This window comes from Accipiter gentilis, chromosome 29 (assembly GCF_929443795.1).
Source record: "Accipiter gentilis chromosome 29, bAccGen1.1, whole genome shotgun sequence".
NCBI classification, from domain to species: Eukaryota; Metazoa; Chordata; class Aves; order Accipitriformes; family Accipitridae; genus Astur; species Astur gentilis.
In genome coordinates this window covers 12,068,767-12,095,583 of record NC_064908.1, presented here as the reverse complement: position 1 = coordinate 12,095,583, position 26,817 = coordinate 12,068,767, and the positions used below count along the sequence as shown (strand labels likewise).

The 26,817-nt window shown below is 42.3% G+C and overlaps 1 protein-coding gene across 1 annotated transcript in view; it reads right to left on the bottom strand.

The window, feature by feature from the left end:
• The window catches only part of PAPPA (pappalysin 1), a 180,803-nt gene that overhangs the window by 147,346 nt on the left and 6,640 nt on the right, over nt 1-26,817 (bottom strand). The window contains exon 2 of the mRNA XM_049832511.1: nt 6,412-7,480. Coding sequence (XP_049688468.1) covers nt 6,412-7,480 — 1,069 coding nt within the window. The remainder of the gene's footprint in view (nt 1-6,411; nt 7,481-26,817) is intronic.

The window sequence follows — 26,817 nt, the reverse complement described above, 5'->3', positions numbered from 1 at the left end:
GAACCCTGCGAACCCACTCTGTGAAGGCACCAGTAATGCCGAGGGTTTGAAGTGTGACTGCACAGAGCAAACTCCCCCAGGACGTAGCACAAGCCAGCATCGTCTCTTCTGAAAGATTTCTGTACATTTCCACTGGCAGCAATAGTGAAGGGATCATTAGAAAAAAAAAACCCTCAACTGAAGTACTGTTTGCCCAAGTCCAGCAATCCACATGAGAGGCAAAGTCAAATGCATCGTGTTCATGGATGCTGTAAATGGAGCATGGTGGAGGTGGCTGCTCTGTACTTCCCCAAGGGGCAGCTATTGCTTGCAAGAATTGGACTTAAATTCTTATCAGAAAAGTCTGAAGGATAGAACGGGAATTGCAAATGCAAGTATTGCACCTGGTTAAGCTTGCCACAAAAATAGCCTGTGCTTTGCATCTTTCCCTGTGTGCAAGGTGCAACCTCCTGAATTTACAGAAGGTTTCAGTTGCCACTAATTAAAAATACAAAGGGCACCTCACACCCACTACTGAAGAGAGGTTGTACACAAATAGATATGGGAGAAAAACAGATTAATGTAAAGCTCCACAGTACTTGAAAGAGGCATGCTGGATGTGATTAAACTGTGGGTCTGTGTGTGAGACAGTATAACGTGAATTGATCAGCAAAGAGAATAAAACAGCTTATATACGTTGCTACTTTTCAGAACACAGGAAAAGATGAGCTCCACCTTGTTTGCTTAAACAGAGGCTGGTAAGGGGTTGCTGGAGAGCATCCGCAGGGCAGCTGGTGCTGGAGGATGCAGTGCTGCAGAGCAGTGAGGGGCAAATTCAGTCCTTGCTAAATCTGCAGACTCTGCGCTAGCAAATCTTCCGTGTGGCGTTCCAGAGCCAGAGCCAAATGGGTCTGCATTAGCACTGGAGAGTATAATAATACTTTAATCTATTGTCTCCCATAAGGATTCTTAATGATCTCTGATAGTTTACTCCACAGATTTTATAGGCTGTCTTCATTCCAAGCATCCTGCCGTTTGACCAGACAGTGATCTTTTTACATAATGGATAACGTCCACAAAAGAAACCATGAGTCCTATGAATGCTGGGGAAAAAATGTTTCTTCAAAAAAACTGTTGGAAAAGATGACTGTGGGTCAAGCTAAATCAAGCAGATTCCTACTGTTTCTAGGGTGTGCAATCATACACGTAGAAATAGTTTCTTTAGTACTGAAGTCCTGTCTGTATCAGAATTCAACACTAGACTTATAAATGTCAGTTGCTAGCACAGGACCAGATGCAACTCCTCCCAGCTGATTAACATCCCTGACATCTGGAATAGAGGACAGAATAAACAGAGAGAACAGAGGATTTCCTGTTGGGACTTGGCTTTTGGGTGACAACTATGAAGATACAGCAACTCAACTGTCCTTGAGAGTATTACCTCTCAACCTTCTAAACAGCCCTGGTGCTGGTAATGAAAGAACTGGACATTTAATGTTGAATCCCTAGACAAAAACTCAGGTATTTGCTATATAACTGTCTGACACCTGTGTGAATGCAGGAATCCTTGATGTCAAAAGCTGCACAATGGTCTCTTGGAGGCAGGGGATTAAGTTCTCAAGCTTCCTGAATTGAAGAGCTTCGATGAATTTCTTCTGTTCTTTTCAGTGTTTCGGATTAGGTAGAAATTAGTCCTTTATTTGGAATCAAGGAATAGTTCTTCGAACTCTTCTAGCTCCTAGAAAAGGGCATTAAGTATGCCTCCCTCCTCCAACGAAAATTGCCCATACTTTGCAAAGAAGCCTCATGAAAAGATTTCCAGTGGAAGAGAAGGAAAAAGAGATAGGAGGCTGATCTGATCAGAAACTCAATGGAGGAGCCCTGAAGTGCAGCCACAGCTCAGTTATCTGTACAAGGTTGACCTAGGCTGTGGATTAGCCAGCCACCTCCTTCTTCTAATGCTACTGCTGCGGTCCACATGGCATAGCACGGTGTGTTCTTCAGACAAGGCTCTGAAGAAGGCTCCATTGCTGTTCAAAACCACTATGGAAATCTCTACAAGTTGTTCAAACGTGTATTCAGAGTCTACTTTACATACGCCCGGAACGTGCCGATGCTCTTAGTCTTGAGCGAGCTGATGTGATGCAATGCTAAGCTTTGCTGAACTGCACGATACAAGTGTTGGAAAAAGCCACAGAAAAGGGTGGGATCAGCAGGGCACTGGACTCCAGCTCTTTGGTTCAGTGTCACCCTGAGTCTGCAGGTAGGTGCTACAAATAGACTCCGGAGCTTGTACAGCTCATCCCTGCCCCTTGTTTAGGCAAAGCAGAAGGGCTGCGGCAGCCTTGAGGGCACATGTGTGGATGTTGAGAAGGCCCGTCCCCAGGGTCAGTTATTCTGAGGGGATTTCCACCAAGTATTCAGTAGATTTGAGGGAGTTTGAAGAGACTCCAGTAACTTTAACTGTTTCAGGAATTTCATCAACGTTTTCCTAAGAAGGCATCAAGGGGAATGCTTTCTTATCTGTCCACGCGATCCTGTAGTGAAGCCTGATGTGCAAGCCCAATATTACATAAAAGGAACAGCTCAATTACCATAGTATGGTGCAAGAATTTGCCACATCAAATGGCACTTACAGGGCACGATTTCCTATGATCCCTTGCTGTTTGTTTCAAGTTTTTTGAAAAGGAGCCATGGTAGGTGTCATGAGCTCAAAGTCTTCCCTATTTTGTAACCAGTACTATCCCAAATAACACAAGGAATGTGTCTTTCTGGCAAGCATGTTTATCCTTGCTCTTTCCCTTTGTATTGGGCCAGACTGTACAATGTTAGCATGTTCTAATTTCCCAGAATTGCAGAAATAAAGAAAAGCTGAACAATATTTGCAAATCTCGTGCTGGGACTAAATACATTTTGTCCCACTCTCATGAAATTAGTAAAAAGAAGTGAGGCAGATATTCTTGGATAAAGCCTGCTGTGTGGCTAATGATAACCAGTCCTTTGTTTTTTCCCCATAGGCTATTAAAAACAAGGAGAGATGTTCTAGTTGGTACCACAATGTTTACAGCTTTTCTGCTGAGCAGCTCTGAAAGCAGAGTCCTCATCCATCAGTGCTGTCCCTCTGAACTGTCCCTCTGGCAAACTTCTTTACAGATATGTCACTGTACTTAAGTCTCTATGCACCAACATCCCCGCTACCTGACTGCGGCACAGAATCTCAGCTGTCTGGAAAAAAATATTTTTGGAGAGGTGCCAGAAAAAGAGGTTGGAAACAAAAAAAAAAAAAACCCTAGCTCTGCTGCTGGGATCGGCTCTCTAGTCACCATAGTTGCATCACAACAGTGACTGAAGGACACCATCAAAGTACCCAAGCACTTTGTCCAAGGTGCCAAAAGGATCACAAGAAATGTATAATGCAGATCGGAGGTGTCTTGAAATTGTTCCAGTGATATCACATCTGTGATTGCACTTAGTCAAGAAGCATCCACAATGTTTTTTTGCAGCATGACTCATAGCAACTTTGTCCCAGGGTGGAGGCTTGATGGACTGGGACAGAGACAATCAGAAGAAGGAAAGTGACTGGAAACAGATACATCTTCTTTTGGGGATGAGGAAGCACTAAAGAGGGTTCCCGTTTGTAACAGCATTAATCAAGCATTAGCACTTTTTGGTTGGTTCCAAAGGACAAAAGTATTTCAGGAATAAACTCTGCACGGTGAACAGCTGGCTGCAACCGCTGACACTAAGGATGTAGAAGGAACGAAACCCAGTAGCATCTGAAGGCCCCCCCCAATACCAAGGAAGGCTGTGAAGAGCCCTTACAGCACAATGCTCAGGAACTTTTTATTGGTACCATTTCATCTTTTTCTCCCCCTTTCCTCACCAGACTGAAGGCTCTTTTCCCTTTCTGCTGCTATTGTTAGACTGAACTTTGGCAGAGGAAATACCTGGAATTAGATGTGAGCTCTCAGTGGCTGTGGAGAAGTCTTCACTGATGTGGTGCAAGGCCTGCACTAGTGGGGACTGAGGAGTCTTTGCCAATGAAAGTGATGACAAGAGGGGCTGGTGATGCAAAATGGGCCCAGATGGTGCCAACTGAGTCACAAATTTTGACTGAGTCACTAATTGGCATGGAAATCTCTCTCAGGGGATGATGCTGAGGGCAATACCAAAGCCAAACATAGGGTTTGAATCTTCACCCTTTTAGTCAATGAAGGCTTTGCTGCCAAAGCCACTGCCCTAAACCTGTATTTGTTAGCCTAAATACTCAAAGCAGTGTTCAGCCTTACAAACCTCATTGATAAGTCCACAGACCTAATTGCTCTATTTTGCCATACTGAGTGCAAACACCCATCATAGTGGTGGGTATGAGCTCAGCCTAAGGACATCAGCCACCAAATAAAGGCTCCAGAGAGATGGAGTATCTTCTACTGCCCTTCTTGGTTTCACTGCCAATGATCAATGCTGGATTGCAATGTCTCTGCAAAGACAAATAAATGAAATCTAACTGTTGCAGAAAAAATCTTTGGTGGATCTATGGATTTTCTCAGGCTCTACACTGTGGAAGAGGACCTTCAGGCCTCCCCCACTGACTTCAGTGTGTCAGTCAAGAGTCGGTGCTTCTCAAGCCAAAATGAACAGGTAGAAGTTCTGTGAGCTCAATACCATGAAATGCAAATCTTCCAGACAAGTTCAGCAAGGTAGTTGTCTTCAAAAGGAACATAAAACTGCGTATGAAAAGCAACTATGCTGTGTTAAGGTAACTTCAGATTTTGGAAATAAATTTCTTGCTCAGGCTTGTGCAAGTACAATCTGTGCAGCAAAAAAGTCTTCATTTGAAATAGAAACATCTCTGCACGTCAGAATAACATTAAAGCACAGTCTTAAATCTGTCAACCAAAATTTACAAGGCTTTTCTTGTTTCATTTTGTATGGGTATTATGCTGGTCACAGAACAAGTGATAAAAGGGTACTATCAGATTAAAAATAATGTATTTTTCTAAAAATTGTCGTAGCTGTTATAACTAACACCTCGAGTTCTCAGAACTATGGTGTTAAAACAATCCAATTTGCATTATGCCTTTGATGATATTTCCTTAGTTATGTTCCTCTCCAATGGAACAGTATTAAAAGACTGGTATTTTTCCTTTCGATATTTTCAATCATTAGTATTTAAAGTATTTCCTCATTTGAGCTTTGTTCACTCGTAACTGACTGAAGTCAAGCTGAGCTATAAGGATTTTTTAAAAAACAACCTCACTGGAGTTTAAAAAAAAAAACCAAAACAAAACCAAACTGGAAAGGAAGCATTTCTTTGCAGCTTCATTATGTGTATTTAAAGCTCCAGTAGAGCTGATAATGTTATTTAAAAACTTCTCTCTACTAGGGAAGTTACAAATATAGCCTGAATTGCTATAATGGAAAGGACTCCAGAATAGCTCATACTTTCCTTCTTAGCCTGAACTTTAGTGTTGACAACCCAGGGTGTTCTGACCATCTAGAGGTTTTCTCCTGTGATTTCATGAATTACCCTAAAAACCTGTAACATGGGATACAGACAACAGAATTTCAGCTTTAACCTTCATCTTCTGTGTGTTCATACTTCTAACTCATTCACAGGGAACACATCTGAAGTTGACCAAAAGCAAGTTGGAGTAATTGTAGCTATGTGGTACTCAACTGATGCACATTATTCAAGTATGCCCCTCTTCAAACTACAACATAAGGAAGCCTTTAGCTGAGGACCTTAGGATTTTATAAACTTACATCCACCCCAAAAAAGTTGCCCTGCCATTTGCAATGAAGTGGCATTACTCCCATTTTCATATATATATAAAAAGGGGTGCAGAAAAGTTCAATTACCCACCCAATGTGTGCAATAGCACAGCCAGGAACCTGGTACCCACCCCCCTCCTCATAACCCACAGACTCAGCTGCACCTCCACAGCAGTGCTTACAGAAAGCTGTACTCATAGCATTAAGAAAACAGAATCACCTACCTACCTTCAAAGAAGTCCCACAGAATTAAAGTCTACCTAAGAGTATTTACGTTCCGTTCCATGCCTGAGGGGCTTTTCCCTCTCCAAATACATGTGAGCTTTCTACGACACCCAATCCCCACTCCTAAGAGTCTGTAGTTAAATTAACCTGTGCAATGCTACAATATACTGTTCATAACCAACAACTAATGGGTCTCCCAAAGTTGGCTGCTTTGGTCTTTAGCACTACCATTCTTTAACCTAGATGGAGAATACCAGTTCAATGGTAAGACGCTGTTGAGACCATTACTGAGATTGCATTTGGATAACTGTAATGTGAACCAAATACTAAGAAAAAAATAAATTAATTACAAACTCCAAAGCCAGGCTGATCAATACCTAGACAGATATTCATTAATATGATCATAAAGAGCTTGTTTAAGCAATTGCCTACCTGTAAGGAGAATATGGGTCAAAGCACGTCTTGGTGACTTCTGTTATCTCTGGGTTACAGCATTCCCCACCATCAAAATTGTACCTCTCATAATTACAATCCATGTCACACACCCCATTCTGCTTCTTCTTGTTGAAGAGCGTGTGGCGTACGTGTCGGCAGTCTCCGCCATCGTACCCAGTCAAGGTGTGGTTGCACTCAGGATCACAGTTCTCGTCCCCAATCTTGCTGATATCACAGTTGGCCAAGATGAGTCGGTGGCGAAGGGAAGAGTTCTTCACCTCCAGCACCTCCAGCTCCCAGGTGATGTTGTAGCGGCTGAAAGCCTCATTTAAATGCTGATGCTGGAACTCAATCTGCTGCCGGCTGACAGTGGGGTTCTGGTGCTTGTCATCATAGAGATTTACCACACGGTAGCGAACGATTTTGTTGCGGCGGAAGCTGGGGAGTTTGTTGTAGCTGGCGATTACGTCTGTGTTGTCACAGACTGTCTGTCCACAGAGAGGAGGGTCTAGGCTGGTATCCAGCAAATAGCCATGATGATAGCTGAACTTGCTCTGAGGACTGCTGCCATCCTTCATGGGAGACCAGGTGTTTTTCACATTCAGTAAACTGTCTTGAAGAACTAGCTGAGGTAGAGGCGTGTCTTGTCTGTGAATTGCCTGGCCCATGTCCAACAAGATCTCCTTCTGAGACCGGGCTGTTCTCCAGAGGCTGAAGTGCTCTACGTAACCCCGATAGTTCTGGTTCAGGGCATTTCCTCCAACCATGAGCACCTTGCACTTCAAGGTCAGAAGACTGAAGATGCTGCCCACTTGCTCTCCACTTGTGGCCACCTGGGCACCATTCACATAGAGTTTCATCAGGTGCCCATCATACGTGGCAGCCAGATGCACCCACTGGTTGGGGAGGTAGCTGCGATGTGCTGCAATGGTGGTTACTTTGCGAGCACGGTCCGTCTTCAGAGAGAAGAAATAGCGGGGGTCTCTATTCCCCTGGTCACTGACGGTGTTAATCCCCAGGACCCATCCTCGGTCACGGGACGTGTAAGAACATTTGTCATATAGTCCTATGTGCCCCCAAAAAAGAAATATGAATAAATAAGGATGACAGAATAAAGAAATTAGTCTTTAAATTGTATAAATATATCTCTTTCTATGTATATACACACACTCGCCTACATATGTTAGAAAGTTAGTGTACAAGAAAGACATTAAATCACCTAGTGCATGATTCTGGGAGGTCACGTTAAGACTTGCTATTAAAGGTCAAGATTTGCCAGTGGCATGTACAAATGGGATTCCCCTTTCCTGACCAAAGACCAAAACTCTTTTGCAAATTCCTATCAGCAAAACGTTGTACTGTGCATTTGGTTCTTACCTGCACTCAAGTCATACATCATTGGTTGAAAATAAGAACACTCTTGAAAAGCAGTCCTTGTTGATCTCACTCATACCTCATACCCCTGAACCCTGTATCTAATAAGGTCCAGAGGAGAAAGAAGTATAAAATTTAAGTACTGCACAGTTTGAGAAACACTGAGCAGCTGCAATAATCTCAATAGGTTCAAGCACCCAAATCCTACAGAGAGTGAACGGGATGTGTTCAGGCTACCTTCAAATTCATACCCAATAAAAACCAGTAAGGAAATGGCATACACTGGTATGCTGGATGTGCTGAGCAGAGTATATACCACAGCAGCAAAGGGCAAGAAACATGTACGGATGGACACACACATTCAGAAAGATTCCTGCCCCCTCACACACACACTTACTAACAACTTGGTGCACCACAGGGAATATACGCTAATAATTTCTCTCATAGACAAAGTGTTGGATCCACATCTAAAGCTGTCTCAACCAGTCTTCAGACAGCTCCAGGCGGCGGGAAGAGCCCACTCCTTCTCAGTTTGGGACATGGGGTTTGGCAAATTAAATACATACATTTCCATCTTTCAGTTCTGAAAGGCCAGGGGCTGCAGGGACATCCCTCAACTGAAAAAAATAATCGTTAGAGCCTTCAGCACCAAATGGCCTTTCTACTATCAGCACATAGGAAACAATCATTCCCCCCAAGCCTCCACTTCGAAAAGCCTAAACAAAAATCATAAATCTCTGACAGTTCAGTCCTCATGAAAAGACTAAATATCCCCTTACCTCACCCCTGCACCCTAACCCTCCCAGCACTACAACCAAATAACATCTTCTGCTTCTAAGTTGCTCAACAGCCATCTGTTAACAATCACTCATTAACAGTGCGGTCTTGTCTAGTATCAACAGAGCAAAGGTTACAGGAGCATTCACTGTATTTTTCCTCCCCTCTCCCAGCACCCACCTTTCCCCCTCTCCTCACACCCTTCCTCTCTCCTCCTCCTCCCCCTGTAAAAAAAGTCTTCTAATGGGAAAGTTAAAAAAATTTAAACAGGCCTTTTTTCTGCACACTGGTATTTTGCTAGGGACTCTGAGCTCCCCCTTTTCCTGTTTCCTTTGGAAGAGAGATCCCAGGGTTCGGAAGGTAATGTGTTTATTCATCTGTAGGGCGCACTCAGTTCAAAACCTTTTTGAGACCAGCTTCTAGTTTATACTGCTACTTCTGATCACAAGAAAGGAGAGGAGAAGAACCAGGGAAGGAAAAAACAAATATGCTAAAAAAAATTACATTTGCTGGGATGGGTATCTACCCGACAAATTCATGATATGAAAGCCAAAGCTACCAATGACCCTCTGGCATCTGTTTTTTAAGTGGGTTTTTTTATTTTCCTATATGGAATAAATACTTTTACAAAGCATTCATTTTCAGATGTACGAGAGCCCATAAATGTCTGCATTTTTATGAATCTCAAATGAAGGTATTGTCCAATGATAGTGGGTGGATAATACTGCAATGAATGAGAAGACAGCTGGCAAGACAAGTCCCTCTTCCAAACAAGTCATAAAAAAAATAAGTTATAAAAATCTCAACTTATTGTAATAAGACTATTAGAGCTGGTCAGACATTTTGCAAGAGAGTTTTTGCCTGCCAAGAAATGCCAACATGGTGAGAGCAGAAAAAGCGATGTAGAAATAGGCTGGTCCCAACAAATCTCACTGAGAAGCTGCAGGTCTTCAATGCGGCCAGGGGAACCCCAGGGACCCCCTCGGCTGTTTTGACTGCAAGCACAGAAGGTCAACCCATCCCAGACATGTTCCCCAACATCTCCTGCCACATTTGCCACCCAGCAACCGAATTCTCCAGGCCTGAGGACCACAGGGCAGCTGCACACACAATAGCTGCTCCACCTGTTTCTTAAGGCATCCAAGATCCCTGCTGTTGGACAGATGGCTGGAAGTCCTGGAACAGGCTTCCGGGGTCTCCAGCTCTGGGGAAGTCCACCACACAGTCTTTAAGGGTCAAGGTTTTTGGCTTTTTGTTTTGACCGGGGCTGGAAATATTCCCCCAAAGAACGAATAAATTATTGTGGAATGGAAATTCAGTTTCCTAGCCAGCATTAAAGAACATCTTCCTCTCTCTCTGTAGTGCTGCATGATACTAGTGATTGACCTCAGCTGAACAGATGGAGCTGCTGGAGGAATACTACAGAATAGTAGCAATCCTCCCTTGCCTTTGAGCATTTAAACCCTGATGTGATGCAACGTGTCTTGAGTTTGGCTCAAACAGCTGCCATCAATTCAAGATTTACAGGGAGCCAAAGGAGGGCAGAAAAAGAAAAAAAACAGCGACAATAGGGACACCACTGAACATGCCAGTATGAAAGCTGCTGAACTAAAACAGTCTACTATTCCGGTTCCTTACATTTTCTAGTTTAGGGCAAAGGTCATTACTGAATCTATATGCCACGTACAGTATTCTTTTCTCAAACTTTTACTATTACAGACATCCAACTCTTGATGAAAAGATGGACTGAACACAATCCCTTCTGCAGGAAGACTTGTTTTATTCTTAACAGAAAGGAAAAAGAGTAAGAAAAAGGATAAGAAACCCACACTCCCCATAACTTGCAAAGTCGTACCAGTTCTTTATGACCTCCTTTTGCTTGTATGCTGTACCTACTTTCCCAATCCTTCACTTACTTTTGGCTTTAGACTAAGAATCCTCCGGCTAAGGGAGTGTCACTTTTCCGTTTTGTCCCCAGCACAATGAAACTAATTTCAGCTGGGACTTTGGATGTCATAATAAAAGAATTTATTACTTCTTCTATGACAACTAATAAGGGCAAAGTCATTGGAAGAGGGACATGTGAAATAATTGCCAGAACTTCTGAAAACTGAATAATTTGATGTTTTCACAATTTATTTCAATTTAGTAAAAGGTTCCATAGCCATGAGTTATTTCTCAGACATAATTAAGAACATTTTAAACAAGAGGCCTCTTTTACCCCAAACAAGGCTGGTTTTGAGCAAAATCACCCCTTACAATGGTTGACACTCTGAATTTCAAAATTCAGCTGTGACCACAACCAACATTTACATGAAAAACATACAGAGTTTAGATTCTCATTTACACTGAGAATTCTTTACAATAATGTGGTAAAGGACATTTTTAGCTACTTAATATCCCTTTAGAAACCAAGAGTGGTGTAAAGAGGCCTCATGGTAAATGAGACTCAAGCCAATGACTGCAAAACCACAATTTGGCGAATATGCCTGGAGTTTCTGAGCCAAGAAATGGTGCGAAATAAAACTGATGTTTGTTTTCCCCACAGCAATTAGATTAAAAAAATATGTACAAGTTTCATACAGCAGCAAACAGTTTTCCTCACTTCTGCTTGCCCTGAGTTGCTAGAAAGGGATGGAGCTACAGCTGAGAAGAATACTTACAGCCCTTCTAACTCCTTAGTCTGAATTATTCTTCCCCTGTAAAGCTTCTGTTCCTGAAACCCAAGGGATTAAAATGGAATTTTATCTTTTATTAAAAAAAAAGAAGAGGTACTAGTTCAACTTTCCAGTAAGAGGCATTTGTAACCTTCCTTCCCCACAAAGGAGTGAGTCACTTTTCAGACTCCAGAGAAGTGCATGAACAGAGTAAGATGCCATATTCCTGCATGCTTGGCCAGAGACAGACTTTGATGGCCCACGAGGCTCCTTCCAGTCCCATGGTGCTTGTCCCTTATAGGAAAAGTAAATTCCTAGGCATCAAAAGAGCGGGGAAAGCTAGAAAATTAAACTCCAAAGGCCAAAAGCCAAACATGGAAAATCAGAAAAACAATCTCTCCCATTTTTTTTACAAATTAAATCTCAGTTCTCTGGCTACTGACCCACAACCGCTCCAGTATACAGCTGTCCATCTGACCTCTTCCAGGAGGCCCTAACAAAGGCCAGTGTCTGACTTACATCCCAGTTTGTTTTCAGGACTTCGCTGGGGACTTAAATAGAGCCACATCCTTGTGTGGGCCCTGGTGCAGTGGACAGGATTTGGCAGCATGAGCACAGCGTGTAGCATCAGCTGCTGAACTTCTGGAAGAAAGTCCTGGGTGAGGACACAAGGCATTGCTGTAACCAAGCTCGTGGTGCTGAGATTGGAGCAGATGTTTATCGGCAGCAGCCACAGAGAAACGGGAACTCGCAGCTAGAGGCTGTGGCTGCTAGAGTCGTAAGTAGCACTCTGTAGGCAGAATTTGAAAGAAGAGAGGCTGAAGGAGCCCATGCAAGCTGCTGTAATCCACTTTAATATTATCAATAACAGCCTCCAGGCCTCCCTCCCTCACTTCAGTGCTGTTTCTTGCATCTTGCTAACAGCAATCTTCCCGGTAATCAGCCCAGCCATAGAATTACATAGGAATTTAATTCTTTATGCAGAAAAAGTTTCCCCACTTTGCTGAGCAATGGGAAGCAGAAAAGAAGAAAAAAAAAAAAAAAAGAAGAAAAAAAACCCCAGACTTGTTATGCTTTCCTTTCCAGGAGCTGAGAGGCTGGGGGAAGGGGAAGAAGAAGGAGGTCAGTTTGACTTTGAACACATCAGGTGTGCTGTGGAGCCCGTCACAGCCGTGCAAGGCAGAACGGAAAACAGTGCCCTGCACTTCTGAAAGTTGGCCGTGCCTGTTTTGCTGGGAGACTCCAACCAGAGGTGACAGGACTCAGTTATGAAAGGGGAATTTAGGTCAACAATCAAAGCTGCAGTCAGGGGGCCCAAGAACAGGGAGCTAAAGGTTGAGGCTGTTTTTTTCTTTAGCATGCTTTAATCGTTTAGTATCAAAGCACAGAGGAACGCTTGAAAGAGCAAATATTCTACAGGAACCTATAGAAAGCTTTTATCTGTCCAGAGGAAAATAATTAAAACCGACAGATTTGGGTTAAGTATCCCCATGTTCCATGCAATTGGATAAGTCAGCGAAGATCCACTGGAGCAGTTCTTGAGTTCTGCACTGGATATTTCATGGTATGACGTTGAACCCAATATAGTTTTACAAAGGGGAGAAATAATCTCTCCTTTCCTTCACCGTGCTTCCCCCAGCCCCCACTTCCTTCCACAATAGTTAAATAATTCAAAGTCCAGAGTACTTAAGGCAACATCTCTGTCTACACCACTTCCAACACAGCTAAGAGGCCTCCTGAGGTCACCCCCTGAGACGAGGAGTGGCTCAAGCAAACCACCTGAGACTTGCTCAGGTGGCAACATACTACTTAAGCGAACAAACAGGGGATGTTTGCTGCTGCTATCAATCTAGCTGAATTCGCACCAGATATTATCATTTACAAGCTATGCAGTAGGATTCAGATCTGAGACAGGACAGAGTTCTTTCTGTTTTGACATGAAAGACAAGATCTTCATCATGTAGAAATACAGAGTCTAATACAGCTATGCCTATTTAACATTGAGAATATGGCCCAAGGCTCTTTTCAGTATCAAAATCTTAATATCATTGCCATTTAGCATTAAATTAAGCATATATTCTGTACTGTTTCTCAAATTCCCAGTCATTCATATGCTCAATGAGATACCTTGAAGCCGGCAAACAGGGAGGTGAGAATGGCTAAAACAGCAAAACATGAATTTGTAGTGGCTGGGTAGTTATGAACATTACATAAATCCTTCCCTTCTGATACCAAAATCATGTAGGCTGCAACAGAGCAGCCACTGGCATGGACAATCATATTAGTGACACTTCACTGAGCCTATTGTGAGAAAATACCCGCTAACAGTATATAAGAGCTTACTGCAAATACATCTGCTAGGCTGGGGTTAGTGAGAAATTATTAGATTGTGAGGATTTTGAGGTGTAAGTGAACACACAACACTGCATAACCAGATGGCACAGAGGAGCGAGCTTCAGTCCTTGCAGTATTTTAACAGGGTCATCCCTGGACTGGATATTGCTTTTGCAAGGGCTCCTTTGTATACAGTATCAGCATAAACAAGTGTTAGTGGGAAGGTTTAGTGGGAAGGTTGGCTTCTTATCTAGATCTCCCTAAGCATTTCACAATAAAGCTGCAGAACCAGTGGAGACTGGTACTTGGTTAACAAACTGTGGCTGTTTATGATCTAACAACTAGGTTTGGGGGGGGGGGCTTTTAGATGGATAGCAACAAGCACATCCTTCGCGAGGGTCAAACTGCAGTCCCTGCTATAAAGTCTGGGATGATGGGAACGTTCCAGAGAACAAGGGTAAGGATTTTCTAATATCTACATAACCATTTATTTCTTCTGCCTTGTTCTCAGAAACAACTGAATATTTTTGGTTGAAGCTTGGAAAATCAGTATGTGTCCATATTATTAGAGATGATCATAACATACGCAGACATAGGAACAGTATTACGATAGTAGAGGCAGGCTTTGTTTGGATACTACTAAACTTAAAGTCATAAACTCTGCAGCCTTCAGCATATTCCTTCAGAGAACCTCTGACGTATGTCATAAATATGGGAAGCTTTGCATCAGGCTTGATTCAGACAAGAATTCAGGTTGGTGGCTGCCAGTTTTAGACACTCCAGTGTGGCCCACTGATAATAAAGCAGAGTTCAGTGTTTATGAAAACCCAGATACCCTTCAAATATAGGGAATGGAAAGCCCTCAATAAGTTTGTTGGTTTGGCTCAAAGGGACCTTAACACATCTCTCAACTTCCAAGCTTATCTATGCTCACCGATCAGCAGAACCAGGTTACGAATTAACCATCCTATTGTAGCTGATGCAGTGTATTCACCTTCAGAGAAATCCAGCATTAACACCATTCTCACTTTAAAAGCAGGTGTTGCAAACACAAAGATACATATCAAGAGGCATGCAGAAAATCATTCATCTTTCACAGAAGCATGCGCAACACGCACAAAACCGGACGCACACACAAACCTACAGAAAAGGACATAAATACAATGGCATACCAGCAGAAGGGTCACTCTACACACACAGACGAACATACCCAGCAACACACTTGGTGGAACACACATTACTTCTGCTTCCACGTCTCCTCCTCCTCCCTGCACTATTAGCCAAACACTGATTAGCTATCAAAGCTCTACAGAGAAATTTACTCTTGTGCATGCTAACACAGAATGGCTTTCCTCCCTTTTGTTAGAGTTAATGCTTGAGAGCAAACACAGAGAGTATCTTCTATGGAAGGAACAGACACGTAAGTACCATAACTTCCAGGCAATCTAAATGATAAAGTGGTATTTCTGGGCTCCTTTTAGAAAACAGCAGAGAGAATTGATCATAAACTGGGTCAAGATAGGTCAGCATACCTCAGAGCAGATCAGATGGCCAGAGCATCCCAGGAGGAAACGTTCTCCTGGAAGGATTATTAGGGGCACATCTGTGCCATCAGATGACCGTGCACAATACCCATCAGCTCACTGGGAGTTCAATATGGCATTTCCTTTCAAAATGTGCTTTGTGCCTGACAAGCACTGCAAGTCAATCAGATGCAGCAGCGACCAAGCCCATAGTCGTGCTGGAAAAATGCCCGACATGCTGCCCTATGGAACCCCCTTGATGGCCAGAAATGTGGAGCTGTGAGAAGTAGAGGTCTGCACATGAAATTGCTTGTGGTGCTATCAAAATACAGAACCAGGATTGAAGGGGGGACAACAACACAGCTTGTTTTGCTTTTTAGAATTCCCTTGTCTCTGACCTTTACAGCAGCTTTAGGGCAGCACTGGAACCAGCTGAGCAGTTACTACTCCCAGCTGCAGGGAGAAGAGCTTTTACACCATTGCACAATGCATGTGTGTTTGTGGGGGGGAGGTTAGGGCTAGAGAACAAAGAAGGAAATCTAGTGGCACCTAAATCAAACATTATGATCAATGAGGGAGTGGGAAGAGGACCTGGGGAGCAGGGACAACCTTACAACCTTTCCAGGATCAGACAGATGGCCAACATCCACATAATTACAAAACCAAAACAAAAACAAAAAATTCCATGAATGCAAACTAGGGCACCCTGCAAGGAGACTGTAAAAATCACATCATGATAGCTTAGTCTTGTTTTGTAATTGAGGGGCATTTCCACATGAAACAGTTCTAGTTATTTAATTGGATTTTGAGAACATTCTTGGGCAGATACTTTGTGAGTGCGAAACTGAGTAGTTCCAGTGCATTTATACCGATTTATACCACACTAATTCTGCCTCTGTGAGAAGTAAATATCTTATTGTAAAAATATCTTGGATCTTATGCAGACTCAAATATCTCATTGCATCTGGCTTTCCCATATGACTGCATCTTTCTTGTACTAATAGAAACAACCAACGAATTTACCAACCTTGAAAGAAATGTCTCCGATGCAATACACAGAACAGCATGCAATAACAGCAGGCAGAACGGAGCTGATTGTGCCTGTTTTCTGCTGTCACTTTTGAAAGGAATCCGGGCCTTCTCTAATCATGACTATTTCATGCCTCAAATTCCCCGCTCCATACTTGCATACAACTTCCAAACCCATACACAAACCACAGAGATATTTCTGCTTTCTAGGAAACATCCTGCTGAAAAAACCTGCTTCTCTAACATGATATAACTATTATAGCATGCATTCCAGATAGGCTGTAGTCACCACATACTAACCTAAGTATATAATTTTAGAGCTCTATTTTTCTGCTCAGTTTGAATCCAATTTCATTTGTTTTGGTATGATTTTCCTCCTGGAAATACCTGAGCCTGTATTTCTGCTCTACAAATATCACTGATCACTAGATCTGTGAGCACAAATGAATAGGCATCTAAAAGAAAATTCTCACACAGATACTCACGGTGTCTTAGAAGTGTATAGAAACAAATTCACACCTATTAAACCAAAGGCTGTAGCTGAAAATTCAGCCTTTAGTTCTTAAAGGACAAGATAGGACAACGATGGGCAAACCTCCAAAAGGTCATAATTCTACTTCGCTTTCCATAAGCGTTGCCAAAGTCAAATGATTCTCAAAAGTAATTGACCTTCTCAAGTCCGCAGAACTGGGAGAAAAATGTAAAAGAAACAAGCTACCTTGGAAGATTTTTGGCAATTCTTGTGTTTAGCTGAGCAGCAGGAAATATCGTATGTCCAGCCTTTCTTATGTTATTTCAGCCCTTCCACTTCTGGTTAAATTTGGAACCAAAGAAATGAAGACTAACAAAATAGCATGTATGCGTACTACCTTCTCTGTCCCTAGGCCTATACGTACATGCGCACATGGGTTTGAGGGAGCAGACGGGGGCATTTTGAGCACTTGGCTTAAATTTGAATTTTGAGGAACGGTCTCCAGCTGGGCATGGCTCAAATAAAATGAAATCCTGTCTCAGAACACTAATTACTTTCGATAGGTCTTTGGTCTGTATTTTCTGTTTGCAACACAGACAAAGTCACAGTAATAGGTCATTTCAGCATACAGCCTACACAGCCTTCTGGACTGCTGTTCTGCCCTGAGACTGTGAGACAGACCACCCAGCAAGGAGATGACAAGTAAAAGTCACCCCAAGCTTATTCCCTGCTTTCTCATTCACTTCTTTATTTTCAACGGATGTCTGCTGTGTTAGCTTCACAGTCCCAACATTGTGAGTGCTCCAGCTTCCAGAGGGAAACCTTGATTTTGCTCCCCAAAGTTTGTGAAGTTTCTGGAGGTAAATTCTTGGCTTCATTGAAGTCAACAGTAAAACTCTTACTACCTTCAATACGAAAAGATTTCAGTCTTGTTTTTCAGCTTATCTTCAGACTAGCACACTGGACTGTTTTGAAGGCAAAAAGTCAAGTTATTGCTCAGCACACCATTCTGTTTAAAGGTGACAAAATCTAAACAAGATTAACAACATATGAAACTGAGCCTGACAATTCAACTATAGTGATGCCCAGGAGACCCTACAAAGAACTAGAAATATTATGGTGATTAGAAATATCCTACCAGTGTCAAGAAGAATCCATAGAAATACTGGAAAATTAAAGGATTTGACATTAGCATCCTAGTGCTTTACTGTTGGCTTCAGTTATTTTTGCAGTAACAGCTGAAAACCCCAGAATAATCTGATGTTAGAGGCACTCAGACACAACATGGGTGAGGACTGAATTAACTCCTCTTTAAAGAACTTGTAATTTGGAAAAACACTGAGTTTTAATTTGAAAGTTATGGTGACACATATTCTAGCATTCTACTCAGAAAGGTTTTTCAATGATTGACTACTCTCAGGACTAAAATACTGCATTTTCTGTCTGTACTGAAGTTGCTTAGTCTCCACGTGCATCCACTAGGATTTACTTATATCGTCTATTATTAGACTTCCAACCTCGAATTATCAGATTAATATTCTTTATATACTTAAAGATCATGATGATCAAGTCTCCTCTTAATCTTCTTGAGTCAAATACTTTAAGACTTGTTAAAAATCATATAATTATTGTCATTGTTAATGTTTTTTCTCTAAATCCCCTTTCATCCAACATCCTTCTTAAACTGTGGACAGCAGAACTGGACAAAGTACTTCAGCAGCAGCTACTCCAGTGTCAATACAAGGATAATACAACCTCCCCAATCCTATTCATGCTTCCTTGTTTACACAGCCAACGATGACTCTAAACCTTTGGCCACAGCATTACATTGGCAGCTCATATTTACATGCTTTATCTATTCCAAGAGGCAGTAACTCCTGCACATTTAGCTTCCAGGTGAAAGACCCTTCCCCCGCCATCCATCCTTTATGTATGACCCGCCACCCGTCTTTCTATATGTATGACTTCACATTTGGCTTTATTCTAATGCATACTGTTTGCATGTTCTCAATTTTTGAAAACACCCATATGAGAGTCCTGTTTTGGTCATTGTTTACCACTCCCTGAACTCTGCAACATCTGCAAATTTTATCAGCACTGATTTTATGTTTTCTTGCAGGTTGTTGACAGAAAATATTAACTAGTAAAGAGCCAAGATTGCATTGTGCTGAATAGGAGGGAACGTGGCCAGAGTCACACTGTTCAGGCAACAAGCTCTGTTTTTCAGTAGGGGAAAATAAATACCTGTGATACTCATGAATACGAGCTTACACAAGTCAAGAGAAAAAAGATGGGACAAATAGATAGGTAGAAGATTGGCAAGATATGCCTCTGTCTTTTTGTCTCTTTGGCATTCCACAACTTCAGTCTTCTCTTTATAGCAGCACAGCGCTGCAGGGACCTAGCACGACCCTGGCCAATGGGACTTCTTGGCTGAGCATTTCTTCTGTTTGGTACACTGGAGCGGCATTTGCCACTTACAGCATCATACATGATCAAAGTGCTGCACTGATGATATTATCTCATCCTTACAAACGGCATCCGTCTGAGGGCTGCTGAGAACCATTATCCCACCTTCACAGATGGAAAGGACAGAGCTGAAGGCACCTGAGAGCAATTGCAAAGTAGCAACTAAAACTCCAGGGCAACCTGTGCACCTCCAGCCACTATGTCACAAAATAAGCAGCTTGAATTAGCAGAAGAGGGAGCCTGTTTCTCTCTCACACACAGCAGTTTCATCACTGCTGAAACAAACACCCTTTCTTTCTCCCAAAGCATCTAATTTATCGCTGAAGGAAATCTCTGTTCTCTTCCCAAAACCACCAGCCAAAAAGAAACCTCTACCCTTTGCAACTGCCTCTGTTTCCTTCTCTGCCAACTAGTCTCTCGTCTCTCCTTTCCTTACAGAACATCTTGTTGCAATGCCCTTCTATAGTAATTTTCACAGAAAAACGTTTGCCTTGTCAAGCTTGCCCCGTCACCAGTGTTTGACAAGTGTCAGAGAAACCCCATAAATGCCAGGCTGTGAGTTCGTCAGTGCAAAGGACACCATGTGTTGAACACATTGACAGTTCTCAATAAATAACATCCCTGCTGAACAGCTGGTTGGATTGCTTGGGTTTGAAGAATGTTGGCCACATTGCCTACTTACGTGTATCCTCCTCAATGATGCACAGAAGATCCTGTGCATGGGGAGCGGAAATACATCACTTCCAGAAGATACCAAAGTATTTAAAAAAAAAATAATAAAATTATCTGAACACAAGTTTAGATCCTGACTCAAGGTTTATGGCCAATTTCAGACATACAGATGTGCAATAAGTGTTGGTTTCTTGGTATAAGTGCAAGAAACGTTCATCCTGAGGGTGGAGGGGGAAAGAGATGGGTGATGGTGGGAAGAGCTATCCTAATCTCATTTCCTTCTTCCCTCTCTCTCATGAAATACATAGCTCCCATTTCATTATAATACCTTCTTAAGCATCAGAGCACAGAAACTGTTCACTGGAACAGTTTGGTCTTCACAGTGTGAGACAAAACACATGGTCGGGGCAGAAAGGCCCTCGCTTCTCTGCCTCTGCCATCAGCCCTTGAGGCAGAGGGAGGAGTTTGGTCCAGTGCTCAGCCTCCTACTGCTGCAAGGTGTCTTCCTCCACAAGTGCAAGTGCTCCTGGCCCACCTTTGCTGCCAGATCCCAACCCTGCAGAAACCTTTGGAGATGAAACACAGACCCCTCACAGCATCATTTTGCTTCTGTGAGCTGCAGCTGCTGTTGCTTCCCTCTCTGGGCTGTTCCATGGAGCCTGCAGGTGTTTGGATACGGCCATTTCCCAGTAAAACTGGTGGTATGCTGATGTTTAAAATAAAATAAAATAAACCGCTAGTATTACAGTGTATAGCTCAAGACCACCCCTGTTTGAGCACTGCCTCTGGTGAGACATAGAATGTAAACAGTCTGTTTGATTAAACCATCTCTAGCAAGAGGACTTTGGGGAATTCCAGTCTTTCCCAGCGCAAAGAGCAGAAGATACTCTGCTCTCCGTTAATTCAGAGCTCTTCAAAGGGCAAGAACAAATCGCTCAACTTCCCTTCTAGGAGAAACTGTTGATTGTTATCCTGGAAGTCTTGGAGGAAGCTCACTGGTATAAATCAGGTCCATTTCCACCCCCACCCCGCTCTCCTTCTTACTTAATCTGTTCACAGGCAAAGGGATTGTGCAACAACTGATAAACTTTGTCCGTGATGCAATATGAAATGCTCATTTCTGATTGTCTTCCCTCTGTTGTGGTGGGAGGTGGAGAAACCACACTGGAATAGTCTTACAGATAAGGTTATTAATTACATGACAGAAAATATTTGTACAATAAGAGAAACTGCTCTTTCAACAAAAAGTTAACAGATAAGACTATTTTAAACCATCACGTTTTAAGGTATAGAGATTCTGCCAGCACTTGAGACCTTTTGTAATACATCTAAAAACTTCAGGGCTCTTAGAACTAAAAGTGGGACCACAGCTTTCACATCTATTAGATCTGTAAAAACTCCCTTATTCCCAATTTCCAAAACACTCCTTATGGAAGAGGGGGAGCCTGGGATGGTGACATGAGCACTGCATTGATACCACACCTCTGCACAGGTGAGGAAGCACAGCCCTGACCAGTGCTGCCTCCCTCACTCCCAGAGCTTTTCTTTACCTGATGATCTTCCCAAGCATTTTGAGTAGCCAGAAAGGCTTTTTAGAGAATCCTAGTGTCTCCGAGAAGGAAACAAACGCATAATTCTCTCACCTTCTATCTGAGACCACCAAGGTGCAGTACTAAAGGCACAACCCAGGAGCAGTCACAAGAAAATGAATTTTTTCTTGGGTTCCCCCTGTGCTGTAAAGGGGTTTGGGGGACCTCTGGAGCAAGTTAAAGCATTTTGTGTTTTCCAGCTGACAGCACCATTACCATGCTTATCCATCCCTTGCTCCAGAGCTCATGGTGACTACACAATCCCGTGTTATCTACTTGCTTGGGTCCTGCTCACTCCTATCTCCTTAAGCTGGTTGTTCTGTGAGAGCGATGCACAACACCAGATGTATCAGCCTCATGCTCAGACTATAGTAGGACAATTATCCTTTGGGCTATTTTAGTCCTTTTACAGCCTTGGCGCAACTCAAGAGCAACAGTTTTACCAGGGAGCCATAATCTAGATTTCAGTGTTTAAAAATTAAAAAAAAAGACAAAAATCAGTGATTTATCAAGTTCATTGAAGCTAGCCTTCCTGCTCGGGGTTCCCGAATACTGTGCATGCTGATTTTAAAGCAAATTGAGACTATAATTTTACTCCCTCTTTTTTCATATTTTCCATGACGAAGGGAAAAGAAGAGAAAGACGCATAGTTAGACAGGCAAACATCTCATCAAAGAAACTCCTACAAGCAGATGCAGAGTAGGAAACATCCAGCAACCCTGCTGGCTCCAACCCACAGCCTGGACCTGAGTGCATGGTTGATTTTCATTAACTAACTTTTCTTCCTGTGAACTTCCTGTGAGGGTGTTTGTTTATAAACAGAGGAGGGGATATTATTGCTGGAGATGGGACAATATGGGAGGGGGTGAAGGATTTTAGGGCCACAAGACTGGAGAGTAGAGTTCAGAAGTGTTTGTTGCCGGAAACACAAAAGACTCACTGTAAAACTGGTATATGGCCTAATTTCACAGTCTGGAGGGATTATGACAGGTATATGCAGAAAATGCTCCAAAAAGTAAAAACAATCCCACATTGTACAAATGTTTCCCACTGCATCACCATAACCATTACACACCCAAATTAAACCACTGACAGCAGTGATGGTGGTTGGAGGTTGTTCTCCGTGACATCCGTTTCTCAGCTTGTTCATTTTCCCCATTGCATGCGCTCTGTCCCTGCCCCAAATTCTACACGTTCATCAGTCTGGAGCAGCCCCCTTGATTTCCTCTCCAAAGGAGTTACTCTAGGTTTACATTGGTGTGTTCAACAGCATAATCTGGCTTGTACTGCTCACCCTTCCCTCTGCCAAGTACGTTTCAAAATCATGTGCGTAATGCATTTAGTTAACATTTGCTTTTTCTCCCAGTACTCCTTTTCTCCCTGAACATCTCCATTCATGAGCTACAGCACAGGAGGCTTCCAATTCTTGTCTAGTTTATGCTGAAAATAATTCCCATTAAATTATCACTGGTGAAAGGTGCTGGTTTGACCTCAGAGTGGCTGCACTGTTTATCCACAAGACAGATGCTATGTAAGACACTAGTAATGCAGGCTCCAGATTTCAACCTTAGCACCTCAGACTTTACAAGCACAGATGCTGCGGAATTCAGAACAAAATCACGTGGATTGTATGATGTACAGCCTCCGTCTTGACGCTCCCAACAGAAACACCGGTTGTTTAGCCATGATGGCATGCACTAGATCATGAACCCTCCCCAAAACAGTCTGGGGCACTAACATGCTGTGTGCAAAGCCCCTTCTGCAACCTCTCACCTGGTCCATATTTAACTATGGGCTAAATGAATTGCTTTTGCCCTTAGTTAATAACCTGAGATATCCAGAGACAGATTTTCAGCATTTCCTAGGAATATAAGCAGTTACAACTTAGATATTTTACAAGCTTTTTCAGCAAGTCAATATATCAATCAATGTGCAGATGTATCAAAGTATTCCAATTTAAATAAGAGTACTCAGAATGAAGGGGCTTCGGTGATATTTGCTTTTTCTCTCCCATTATGGGCTGCATACACTGTTCCACTTGAGAAATACAATAATTCATGCTGATTCAAACATCACCAGCATGTCTGGTACAGAGATATTTATTCCAGACCATCTGATTTTCTGCCAGCTCCAAAGAGTTTATGTCACAAATGCCAACTGCCTTCTTCACCCATCCCCCGTGTTGCCAGTACTTTCAACAGTGCGACATCAGGTAAAGGACTTCATCACCACCCCAGTACAGCAATTACCTAGGGAAGAACCATTAGCAGCCACAAGGAAACATCCTACAGGAATTAGGGTGTGTTGACTTCACATGGAGAACAACCCAGGCTGAGGAATAACCGTCATTGCCCCTAAAAAAAAAAAAAGTTTAACAAAAGGCCAAGCCTGCTGGGCTCTGTTTCTAGCTGTCACCAACACACTACCGCATCTTGGACAAATCAGAGTATCCCTCCATTCCTCAGTTTCCCTGATTTTAAGGGCAATGTTCTCTCATGCCTGGGAAACTTATCACCACCATCAGCGGGATGTTTTGAGGCAATTATCAGGACTACAAAACCACAATCTTACTGCAATGATAAAGGAAAATAACAGTACTAGGATACATTAGTACAGGAGAAAAAAAAACCCCTACATTCAGGACTAAGTAACACTGGCAGCACTGAAGGCCTTTCCTTTCCATTTCTTTCCCTGTCTTAAATAAAACAAACAAAATAATGGTGATAAGATCTCTTTCCTCAATCCAATGGATGATCTTTGTGAATACGCTTCCAACACTAACAGCAGAGACCAGGCAAGGAAGAAAATGAAGGAGGAAAAGAGCCTGCAGCTGATGCTTGGTGTGGGGAACAGGGCTGCTCTTCTCCCAATTCCGTGCTGACAGAAGACTCCCAGGAATCGGATGAGGGAGGGAAAGATGGGTCTGAGAAGAGAAATCCACATGGGAAAGTGATTTAAAGAAAATAAAGAGACAATAAATTAGATAAGGAAAAGGAGTAAAAACACAGCAGAGGGGAGGAAGGAGAAGAGATAAAAGAGCCCTAAGCATCACTCAAAAGAAAGACTCAAGGAAAGCCTACCAGACCCCAGGAGCTGATCAGCAAAGAACAGAGTGGTTTTCTTCTGAAACACAGCAATTCTTTTGCTTTCATAAGCTGGTATCATATCTCTCAGATGCTGCTTCACCAGGCCAATTCCAGATGCTTCTCAGTTTCACTTCACCCTCACTCCCTCTTTGTGAGAACAACCACTCGCTCCTTGTTTGTGTACCACTAGGATGGATATTAAACAGAACAGTATCAATAATTCCCAGAAAATATGCATGAGCATATGCCTGGCTAAGCACACACACCCACAGCCTGCTTACCCTCTGTTCCCACAGCACTTCCAACATGAGTTGGCTGAAGCCACCAACCTGGCGCCCACCCTTGGTCTGCAAGGAGGGGATACCACCCTCCTGCGGCAAAAGAAGACGAGAACCACAGAGAGCGCAGGGTTACCCATGGCACACGCTTGCTAGGGAGGAGGAAACCAGCAACTGTGCGGAGAAGGAAGAAGGGAAAGTCAGGGGAATCAAGGACACCAGATAGTAGAGAAAGAACCGAGACTATGACGGTGATAAGAGAGGGTGGAGAGATTGGACAGGAAAGTTACACACTTACATCACCCAGCAAAACAGAAAACTGGACAGCATGTTTTGAATAAGTGCTCTTTTTAACACTGAAAAAAACAAACACATACAACCCCCCTCAAAAAAAATTAAAAATTTAAAAAAAAAAAAGGGAGAAAGGTTGAAAGAGACAGAGGCCAAAGTGGGATTTGGAGTATAGCAAAAACAACGAAAATAAACATGTCCCCTTCCCCTGGCCAATTTCTCTGACGTTAGGGCTTTGCAATCTTTCTTCTTCTGTATCCAAAGCAAGAAAGGACAGCAAAATCAAGGATGTTAAAGCAAGAACCATGGAAAAGTCCAGGCTGTAGAGGAGGGATGCAGAGGACTCTCTGAAATCAGAGGCTACGCCAGAGTCAGCCAACGTCAATGGTATTTTTTCCATGATCTTGAACAGGTTTAGGATCAAATCCATGCTGCTTGCATAAATCTAACATCATTAATCCAGCCCCATTCTCACCAAGGGATAATCTGATTTGTATTTATATGTGTTCACAGTTTTAACTATGATACATACTGCACCTTCACTCAGTGCTGGCAACTTCATGGATGTTAACAGTCCACAACTAAGCAAACTGTTCTGATTGCTATGAACAAGGACAGCAGAAAGCAAAATTCTAGGATGAGATATTCACTCTTGTTCTCTTTCTAACTCACATTTTTTAGTTCTGCTCTGCTCATGTTCAGAGTAAAGAGTACTTTGACTTCATGGATGGCTTTGGGGAGAGTAAACTTTGTAATAGGCACTAACATCAAATCAAAGCCGTTTACAAGATCTGCCACTTGTGTCAGAATATGTGGGGAAATAAACAAGCTGCTCTTCCTTGATCATTGGAGTTTAAATGCTCTATTGATCTGGGAAAAAAATCAAAGGAGCTTTGGAAATTGTGTGTGTATGTGCATGCATGCTCACACCAGAGAAAATGAAGAGAAATGTAGGGACAAGCAGAAATTAGCAGAAGAGCAATCAAGCATTTCTTCTCCACAGAAAGCTGAAATAAAACTAAGAATCATATCCAGCCATCAGCTACTCCAAGGTAGGAAAATGCCCATAGAGCAATGTAAGTATAAGGTCAGAAGAAAGGCAAACTTTCATTTTTAGAAGTCTCATTTTGGGGAAAATAAACGAACAAAAAGGACAGCACAGTCAGTTGTTCTATGCCCAGAACAATGCATTAAGCAAATGCCCAGAACCTAGGAAATAGAAAAGTCCGATATATTTTGCATATTTGAAATAGAAAGAATAATATATACTGATCATGTAAAAACAGTTTTAGATGAAAAATTTGGTAATATTGAGAGAGGAGGTTAAATGAAGAAAAAGATTATATTGGACTAGCTGATATAGTTGAGAGAAAATTTTGTAGAGGATTTTGATCAAACAAGACTTTTCCTGATGCATTTTCAGAATAATCTGGAATACAAGATTTCAAGAAGTAAAAATGTACTAAACTGAACGCGTTCATTCTTACTATGATGGGATATAGGAACTGCCACACAGACTAAGACCAGAGAAGGGTGGGAAATGTTTGATAAAATATTTTCCTCAGGAAAAAGGGAAATTAATCAAAACAGATTATCTGTGGGAAAGGATCAGTTCTAGCAAATATTCTAACTTAAAATTTCAATAGAATTTCCATAAACGTCAAAACACCTGATTCTTTTTTAACTTTCTGAAAATAAGAAAGCTGATCTCTTTTAGCAGCAAATGTTTTTCTTTCTCATACTTAACACTTTTCTAAACCAATGCTTTGGATTTTAGGTACTTAAGATGTTGTCAATCTGTCCTTCTCTCTTCCTGTCTTACATTATAGTGGTGACTCTTGGTCTTAGCTAA